We start from the raw sequence: 10,434 nt of genomic DNA, 5'->3' as shown, positions 1-10,434 counted from the left end.
TGAACAAAATAATAACTACTATGCTGCAAGATGTAAACCACCTGACACAATTCATGTACGTGAACCGGTTATTGAGCTTAAGAATGACAAGATCATCAAGTCTGAAATATGTTATTTATATACACAACTATGCCTAACTTCCTATTGGCGAAAAACTTGCCCTACGAAACTCACACGTGCGCACAAAGAAACTAAATAAATAAAAACTGGGTGAAGGATTACACGTACTTCATTTCATTGCTCACTCATGTAGCAGTGCTGGATGTGTGAATTGTCAAGATCTACATACTTGGACCAGTAGGGCTTGTACTTGGAGACAGCAAGGTCTAGCCAGGGCTTGTAGTTCCCATTGTAATGAACTACTGCTGCATTCTCAATCTCGGCAAGGTCAACAGCTGGATCATAGCCAAGCCCCAACACATGCCAATTGCGATTCAATGGGTATGTCAGGTTGTAAAAAGTAATCAGTCCTGGAGGCAGTGTGCCCAGCTTCCACAGCTTGCGATCCTCATTCTGCAAACAGAAATTCCCTTATTAAATGAAGCCAACAAAAGATAAATTACCAGCTGTTATAGTTGCATGACCTTCATAGACAGAAAATGCACGGTAGGATAAACCTATTTGAACAATATAATTAACCACTGCTAGCTTTTCTCGTTCCATTACTTACCAGATCTTGCCAATAATGGTATATTCCAGTGATATTTTGCTTCTTCCACTCTTTCAGGTCAAACATGTTCATCCCAAAAGCCCACCCACAAGCACGTGGATCGAAGTTCTCTGCGATCTTTGGGTGTGAGAAATTGAGGTACGTGTCGAAGCGATGGAAACTTTCTTTGCAGGTTTCAACTGCACCATTTACCATCCCTTTAAGATCAACGTCCCATAATGGTGTCAAGTCCTTCTGTACAACAACATCGTCATCAAGAAACAATATCTTGTCAAGCTTGGGGTGTATTTCTGGCATGTAGAACCTTAGATGGTTAAGCATAGACAGATATTTGGGGTTCCTGTACTTCAGATTTTCATTTCCGTCAGAGAGTGATGATGGATCATGTGCTTTGAAATAGTACTCTTTGAGCCGAGCTGACTCAAGTTGTCGTAGGACTGAACAGTATGATGAATTGAGCCACTTGAAGTTGTCAATATTTTCCACATGGACAGTAGCAGGTAGAGGAGGATGACGTATAAACCACATCGTCATAGCTGCAAAATTAAGTCTATCAGTGACGATGTGGAACACGTGCTTCTCTGGTTCCTTGGCATGTGTCACAGTTGATCTGACAACTACTGAGGCTGCAAGGACGTTATCTGAAAATATAGCGTAGTGGTATAGTGACCTATCCTCACGCTTTGCTTTATCTTCTTCTTCCTTCAAAACGGCATCATGGAAATATTCCTTGATCGTACCATCACGAAAGTAATAATCAGTTGTCAGCTGCATATGCAGACAGTGCAAGGGCATGGGGACCGTCTTTGCAGCATGCTGCACCAGGAATGAGTTCTGCTTCTTAACACTATCAATATTTAGTTCTGTAGACTGCAGCATAACAAGCAATCTTCTAGATACTTCATCGGAGTTGTACAGAACATCTCTAGCTGAAGACAAGGCATGCCCCATTGCTTTTGCTCGCTCTAAAGCACTGCATAAGAAATGTGGGTGATAAATAATTGAACCTTTAGAGTCACAGCAATAAATAACTGAACCAGGTCACAGCAAACAGACACTGAACTGGTAAATCTTCAAGGGTGTAAAATAGAGTACCTCGAATCAAGTTCATAATCCATGTGTGCATCCCCAATAGCTTCCTGGCATAGTTTTATGCACTTCATGAGCAACGCGTACATGTCAGGTTGCTTCTGGGAATGTGCAATTGTGGCATACACCTTGGCCATTATTATCTGATGTTTCATAAGTCTCAGGGTTGAATCCGTATTAGTATGGTGAAACTGCAGCCTCCATATGTTGTAGCTGGCTCTTACTTTGTTACTGAAGTTCCTCGATCTGTTTGTCGCTACATTTCGCATATGGAGCTCAGCCTCCTTGTCCACCTGAAGCAACTCCTGAATCCTATGCTCCTTTCTTTTACGTCGGAACACCTGCAGGAATCATAATGGTATATCAGATATGCTGAGATGGTGAAGAGTTAATCGAATAGGAACAAGAAAGGAACATAATATACAGGTAAAATATCTGTCATCATTAATAGTTATGATACAAGACAATTAGGAAATCAACCTCTCTCTTTAATTTAATTGGATCAGTTCTAGTTTCCAAAGTTCGTCATTGATAATAGTTACGATATAAGGCAAATAGGAAATCAACCTCTCTCTTTAATTTAATTGGATCAGTTCTAGTTTCCAAAGTTTCTGTGCTTGAAAGATTGGAGACTTCTGACCCAGTGGCTAGTAGCTGCTCCTCCGCAATCTCTTGCTATTACAGCAGCAGAAGAAAGAGCAGTGAGAACTGTAAACCGAAAAATTGCAATAACTTGGCAAGATAAAAACACGTTTTTGTTCACAACATACTGTTTCAGCTACCGGCTCGGTATCTTTCGGCAACAAAGGATTCTTCCAGATAGAGGACGACAAGAATTCTCTTGTGGTAACTTTGAACAGCCTGATCCGACCATCCTGATTCGTGTAAGCAATAGTCTTATCGGCATTATCCATGCCCTGTCAGGTAAACAAAATGCACACTTAGTAATTTGGCAAGAAACAGGATCCAACTATTCCTGACCTCATATATGTCATTAGAAGATATCAGATAAACTGTACATTGTGGCATCCAGGACAGCTCCCGGGACCCTTGCGCTCACTGACAATTCAAGAACCCAAGATAGTAACATCAAAGTTAGAATCTTAAATAAGTGCAATGGGACGGAGAACGCTGTGGCTGTTCTTAACTCTTACGTCTGGTGATCGGAGAAGAGCCATCCAGACACTGCCAATCTGATGGAGGGAACATGAATCACGAGCTGTAGCATTGAATTGGTAGTTAGAATGAGAAGGCAGGAATCCTACACTAGTACACTGTAGTAGGTTGTTTTCTGAAACTGTTGACAGTTCGCCATTACAATGAGGAAATGATGAGCACAGAGATGTGGTGTGTACCTGGAAGGAGAGGAAAAGGAGGACGGCAACAAGGAGGGCGAGGAATCCGGGGCAGCGGCGCAGTGGGGACAGACTTCTGGGATACGCCACCGACGAGGTGGAGGGGAATGCCATGGGTGGGGTCGTGGGGATACAGACTTCCTTTTTGTTTGTTTTATTTGTGCACCTTTTCTGCGAGGGAAGGAAATTTCAGAGGACCTCCTGGCTCCTCCTTGTCTCATCCAAAGGACCTCCTCCCACAACACAACACCGTTCCTAATGACAATCTTCAACCAACAACAATATCTGCAACCAGAGAATTGGCTATGAATATGCGTTATTTTGAACAACTAATTTGATTTTAAATAACATGCCGTTTAGCTAACTTACCGAGAAAGGCTAATGCTTGCAATGTTAGTGAATTGGCTGTGAATATATGTTATCGCCAACCACTACAATATCTAAAAAAAAAATTCCAATATCTATATGTTTCGGTTTGAATATTATACCTTTTGTCTGACTCATTAAAGTTAGGATTTCTACCAAAAAAAGGCCCTGATATATACTAGCTGGCCATCTGTAACCTTACTGACTCGATTTCAAAATAAAATCAAAATTCACATTTAGTGGTCAATGCTAATACTGATCAAGTCAATGAAACCACACACATACTTCTGGATAATATTATATCTTCTGATAGGACCAGCGAACAATTTCCACCAACGCAAACTAACAAAAGGATAAAAAAATGGCCACACCAAAGAATCACAAAAGTAACACACCAAGTAAATGAAGCAACTAAATGGCAACCTTAACAGCAGAAATGATGGGAATTGGCGGGCTGTCCTGATAAAACGATAACTTCGTCTCCATTGATCCTACTGCAGTACAGATAGGAACATGAGATTAGCGGAAATCAGAAAGCTACATCAAAATTACGCATCATCTATCATCCTGTAAACAAATCAGTCCGTGCTTATTTTCCCCCTTTACAAGAATCCAAAGGTAGAATAACTATATGCAGAAAGCTATGGTGGGCCAAGATATCAACATCATTGGACTAATTCTACAAAGGATTTTACAAAACAAAGTTGAAAAATAAAATACAGTGTACTACATTTTACCACCAGTGGCGGATCTAACATTGGGACATGGGGTTCAGTTGAACCCCCAAAACTTTTTGGGAACAAACAAACTGTTATTAGTATTAAGGTTAAGGCAAATTTCTAGAACAGAAAGCTAGCTAGGGTTAACGCAAATTCGAGAAAAAGTGAAGTGCGTGGGTAGAGAGAGATGGGAAAGAGAGATGCGTTTCGGAGGAAGCAGCAGATGGATGGGGATCGGCGCAGGCGGCGGTGGCGGAGGATGTGCTCACCAGATGGATGCGGGCGGATGCAGCAGGACGAACGACGGCGCCCTGCTCGCTCGCGGGATGGATGGGGATCGTCGGAGGCGGCGGCGGCCGGCGAACTGACGGATAACTCACGCACGCACGACAGAGGCCAACTATACGCCAAAATGGCGAGGCTGACGATAGGAGCCAGGCACGGGCCGCACGGCCCAGTGAGATATCGGGCCGTGTCGTGTCGGCCTAGCACGATTGGGGTATGTGGGTTGGGTGGAGGTCCGTTAGCCCAAAATTGACATATACCATAAAAAATAATGTGAATTGAGTCTGTTCTATCTTGCCGCACAAACTCCGGCGAAGCTCCAGCAAGGTTCTCTGCTGACAGATAGCTCATTCCTCTTCCTCCCCGTCAAGCACTGTCGTGGCCCTTCACTTCCTATTTGCTCTGTTCGGAGCTGATGAGCCCCCAACAACTGACACGCTTAGTGGTTGTGCTCACGAAAGGGGTCGACCGCGTCACCACGCTGCCCTGTAGGCCTATGTCAATGAGCGTCCACCATTGCTTTCTCTGCCCCTAGGCCCTAGCTTCAGCAGTTCTTCCGTTCTCCTTTTCTCCTGGCTTCAACTCGGATGGCAGTTGCTCGACTGACGGTTGTTTGCCAGTCATTGTTCACCACCGTGCCACATGGACCAGGCCATTTCCTATCATTTCTAGGCCATGTCGTGCTGGCTCGCTACATGTACTTATTGTGTTGGCACACCGGGATGGGTAGCAGCCCAAGCATAGCATGGCTAGACGGGCAGTGATAGCACAGCCCATAGCCAAATGAGCCGTGCTATTCCTGGGTCGTGAATTATATATGTGTGTCCAGGTGGATAAGGAAAAACCCAACCCACTTGACAACCTATAGAAGGATTTGGCAAACTCATAGCCATTCTTCTGTTTCCATGGATAAGATCGATTAAGACACCTTAGTGTCGAATAGTAGCGACGACGCTCCAGCCAACACTATTTCCCAAAATAACATATAAGCAGAATATAATCTAGAAAACATATTCATTTTCTTCTTGTTCTCGTTAGATGAATTTCAAGTAGCTGTTGGTATTTATTACGAACACAGAATAATCTAGAACTGCACAGATACTATTGTAGCCTTCACCTAAGAGTATTCCAGGGTATCGTATCCACAGGGAACGTGTTTGTATAATCTAAGTACAAGATTCTTCCAAGGACAACAACTAAATGGTAGGTTGAGAATAGAGATGATTCCTATGGGTTAATTATTTTAATTAAGTTAAGGTAAACCCCTATCGATTGCTTCAGACACCTGCTTACCCCTGGTCTGCCAAGGAGACTTCGGCCTACAGCTCTACGATGTAGATGCTGGTTGATTGCCCATAACCATAGGCACAACTATTCAAATAGTTTTACTCTGGCCAGAGGTATACAACTATATATACTCACAAGACACAACCCACCATCATGTTTCCATCCCCGGCCGGACACATCACCATGCGAGTGATTGTGACAAGACCCTTTGCATAACTCCCCTGACCAAGCGCATCACGCTGCAGGTTTTGCCCCCTCTCTTAAAACTGAGGTGGGCAACCCCCTCTTGTGCCATGATGAATCCTGAAGCCGCATAGACCGCCACACGGTCCATCCAAACACCATCACATCCACCCTTGCCTGAGAACATCAAAAAGGGAAAAGCTATACTACAAGTCCAGCAGTTACCCACGCTTGCTGGTGGTAATTAAGCAGAGTAAGTCTTCAAGGGTTTCCCGCGAACCGGTACTTAATTGTCATGGGTGCAACAATCAAAACCATGCACTCACAACCAACCATTAGGCCATGTTTTAGTTGGATAATTGTGACCAATAAATATGGCCAGGTGTCTCGAGCTCGCAGCTTGTCAAGATACTAAATGTACATAATGTGATCGTCCCATTAGGTGAGCTAGTAGTAATTAAGCATGGCTAAGCATATCATAGTTCCAGCAATACCAACATAAGTGACAAGCTAGTCAAATTGTCACCCAAGTTTGATAAAAGATGGATATCAAGTAAACATAGCACACGCAAGCAGATAGGTAATCCTTGTTCCCATATAATTATCAAAAACATGCATTTTATTTGCAAGCAGTAAAAAATCATAAAGTAGGGTCAACATGCTCAAGTGAGAATGTGTGACTTGCCTAGCATCTTCGAACAATCTTCTGAACTCTTTTCCTTGCGGTTGCGATCCTCCAGAACAGTAGATTCTACATGCTAGCACGCAAAACAAGGAAAAACCCTAATAAAAACCTAGTAAACAGTACATGAAAAGTAAACAAACGTGTAGAGCTCAACTTTAGGTGAATTTTGCAAGTGGAGTTCGTATGAATTAGTTTTGAATTTGAGAAGTTTTGAGCCATTTAAATAAATTTCTGAAATTAAACTCGTTTTATTGCACAATTATTATTTATTTTACTATGCCGACAGGCAGGCCCATGCGTCAGCAGGTCAAGGGGCCGGCCTACTGTGGACCGAGTCCACGGAGGTTGCCGGGTGCACCGTGGACCAGGAGCACGGGGTGGTCCACGAGCATGGACACCCTAGATCGGCCCGGACCAATCAAACAACTAGGAGCGAGGCGGCTCACCGGCCGATCCTACCAACTGCGGCGGCACACAGCCTGGTGGTCATAGCCAGCGACCACTGGGCGTAGCGGCAATGCGGGAAGTGGAGGAGGAGGCAAGGAGAGGAAGGGGAAAATGCTCACCGAGCACACACCGCGGAAGAGGTAGCACGGGGCTCGACGGCGATAGGAAGTGCGGCGGTGCGAGTTGATGTAGGAGATGGCGCTCCCGCGGCATTTGTTGGATGAGAAGAGGAGGCCGAGGCCCTCCGAGACCTCATACGGTGCCAAGTTGGTTTCAGCGGTGCCTGGCGAAGAAGAAGCGGCATGCGGTGTAGCTTGTGAACTTGCGAAGCTTAGGAAGGGGGAGAAACGGCCTGGCGGCACTCTAATCGCCTGCGGCAGCCGACTGGGAATGAAGTGGCGTCGGCAGAGCCCCGGAAAGCGAAGAAGACAATGCCCCAATGGTGTCTACGTGGCACAGGAAAGTTGATAGAGACGACGACGTGGCTAGGGGTGATTGGGAATGGCGGTGAGAGGAGGTCGGAGGCGGCAAAGATGGCAGTGGCTTGGGTTGGCGGCGAAGAGCGGCGGAGTTCACCGGTCCTAGAGAAGATGGAGTTTTGATGGAGGTTGGCAGCGATGGAGGGGTGGTCAAGCTGCTTCACGGTGCGACAAAGCTATTGGCGGATGTGGCATGACTTGGTGGTGGCTATAGCAGCAGCGAGCGATGGCTGGAGGCGGCAATGCTGGCGGCAGCTCGGTGTGTGGAGGAAGCAGCGGCTAGGCGACAATTTGCAACAAGCGACAAGCGGCCGAGGAGGAGCGCGGCATGACAAACTCAGCGGTGGTGGTGGCGCGGCTTGAGGTGGTCGAGAATGGCGGAAAATGGTGGCTAGAGGCGATGGATATGGCGGCGGCTTTGGGTACGCGGGGAAGACGGTGCTCGGGCGGTGGTTTGCGGGAAATGGAGTGGTGGTCTTGGTGCGGAGTGGCATGGTGAAGCCGGAGGCTCTGGTGGTGCAGCACGGTGGCGGCACTAGCGGCAGTAGGGCTTGCCCAAAATACGACAGCAGGCGGTGGAGCTCAGGGTTGCGGCGGGGTAATGGGTTGGGGACGCGGTGAGCTCGATAGAGACCGGAAAACAAGCAAGAGAAGCATGGGTATCATTTATATTGCCTCGAGAGGACGAGATTGAGGAGGAGTGGGCGAGGCGACGGGCATGAAGCTCCGATCTTCGCGGAGGTCGTGGTGGTGGTGCGGTGCGGTTTTATTCACAAATAATATTTTATTTGCTAATAAGTGATTCGGATAAGAATATGAATAAGCGAAACAATGGGGCTCTAGATAAGGTGACCAAGTAGTCTTTTACCTCTTTACAATTCTACCTCCATTAAACATGTGATCCCTCTTTCACTGAATGATATTTTAAATTGAATCAATCAACTATTAGGAGGAACATAGGCTTTATTTCTGTCTTTAACATGGTACCAAAGTATTATGATTCCTCATCACCTAGGCTATATCCAGGGATTCACATTTCTTATGGTGCTAGGTAAATTCCAGAACATGACTGGTCTTAGAAAAAAAAACATGACATAACAATAGTGACTGGAGGGAGTAGAAATGAGTTGTTATTGATGTCCTTTTGTACTATTTTACCGATTGAGACCTCAGTACTTTATATCTACATAAGTAATCACTACTAGATATGTGTCGGAATACCTTTAAGCGACTATAGGTGCCGATTCTATAAAAAAACCAACACCAATACTATAGATGTCGTTTTTTTAAAAAAAAACCATCAACTTTAATTTATTATAGGTTCTAGTTAATTAAAAAACCGACACCTATAATATATTGCAGGTGTCAGTTTTATAAAAAAACCGACATTGGTAATAACCGAGCTGATCCAACCGGCAACTTGTGAGCAGATAACTAGAGGGAGGGGTGTCCCACGTACTTATCCACTCACCACTCTGCCATGGAGGAGGCGGAGCGGCGCCGACGGCTGTGCGGATCCGATGGAGCGGCGCCGGCGGCTGGGTGGATCCAATGGAGTGGCGCCGACGGAGACCACGGATGGGTGGTGAGCAAGGATGGGCATCGGCAGATCTGGCGGCATCGGTGGCTTCCCATGACGGATCCAGCGGCGACCACGACAGATCTAGCTTCCTGTGGCGGATCCTCGGGCGACTGTGGTGTCAGTGGCGTCCCACGACAGTGGTGGTAGAGAAAGAGGCTCACCCCTCCTCTCCTCCTCTTCATCTGGCGACGGCGGTGATGGTGGAGAAGGCCGGTGAGGAGGGTAAGGTGATGGCCGGCATAGAGGACAAGACTTCTTTTAGTTCTTGATGTTCATGTGTTCATGGTGTTCTTGATGTTCTTGTTTGTTCGGTCTGTTCATGTGTTCTTAGATACCGGTGATGGGAGCTGCTCAATGCATCGGATCGATTCGAGCCGATGCATTGAGTTAGCTTTTCTTTTGTATTTCTGAAACCTCAATGGTGCCGGTTTAGGAACAGGCATCTTTGAGTCCTCTCAAAGGTGCCGCCTACTGGGTGTCAGCTAGGAAATCTGACACACTGGTTCTCAACCGGCACCTATTCCCTTTTCTATAGTAGTGGATTCAATTTGCATGTTGAGGTTTGCGTGGGCACACATAGGATAAAAATCCGGGGTTCTCTACTGTAGGATAATATACAATGTCATTGTATATGGCATATTTTAAATATACATGAACCTTCTGCAAATGCAAATAGAGGGGTCAAAATTAACAATTGAATAATGCATGTTCAGTGACAAATACTTAAAAACAGAGGTAATAACATTTATGATGTAGCTAGGGTCCACGATTTCAATCCACAACTTCGGGTGTATTAATATACTCCCTCCGTCCCTAAATATTTGACGCCATTGACTTTTTTAAAATATGTTTGACTGTGTGTCTTATTCAAAAACTTTTGTGAAATATGTAAAATTATGTGTATACATAAAAACATATTTAGCAATATATCAAATGATAGGAAAAGATTTAATAATGACTTAAATTTTTTTAATAAGACGAACGGTCAACATGTTTAAAAAAGTCAATGACGTTAAATATTTAGGGACATAGAGAGTATATGAGTTCCGGTACTATGTACATCTGGAAAAAAAAACAAATTTTGAAGCAAAGAATTGTTCAAATTCAGCAAAAATATATCCCAAATTCAATTTTAGTTTCCCCGAATTTTCTGGCCCTCTCCCCAAAAAAACCCAAAAAGAATCTTTTATCCCAAAATAGTGATTGATCTGAGGTAGTTAATTAGTACTTAGTATGTATAGTAGATCTTTTTGAGAAATTTAATTTTACAACACCTTAGACACTCCC

General features: G+C 44.8%; 1 protein-coding gene across 1 annotated transcript; it reads right to left on the bottom strand.

Moving 5' to 3' along the window:
- On the bottom strand, positions 1 to 4,587 carry LOC127786246 (probable galacturonosyltransferase 3). Its single transcript, XM_052313580.1, has 9 exons — positions 4,469 to 4,587; positions 3,115 to 3,399; positions 2,914 to 2,978; positions 2,779 to 2,818; positions 2,530 to 2,676; positions 2,327 to 2,434; positions 1,766 to 2,100; positions 671 to 1,643; positions 1 to 513 (listed from the first exon to the last, which is right to left on the bottom strand). The coding sequence occupies exons 2-9, from the start codon at positions 3,226 to 3,228 to the stop codon at positions 235 to 237; spliced, it is 2,061 nt and encodes a 686-aa protein (XP_052169540.1). The 5' UTR covers positions 3,229 to 3,399; positions 4,469 to 4,587; the 3' UTR covers positions 1 to 234.
- Positions 4,588 to 10,434: the final 5,847 nt, after the last annotated feature.

Source organism: Oryza glaberrima, chromosome 10 (genome assembly GCF_000147395.1).
Source record: "Oryza glaberrima chromosome 10, OglaRS2, whole genome shotgun sequence".
Lineage (NCBI taxonomy): Eukaryota > Viridiplantae > Streptophyta > Magnoliopsida > Poales > Poaceae > Oryza > Oryza glaberrima.
Note: the sequence above shows the minus strand (reverse complement) of the source record. Positions and strands in the feature narration are given on the sequence as shown.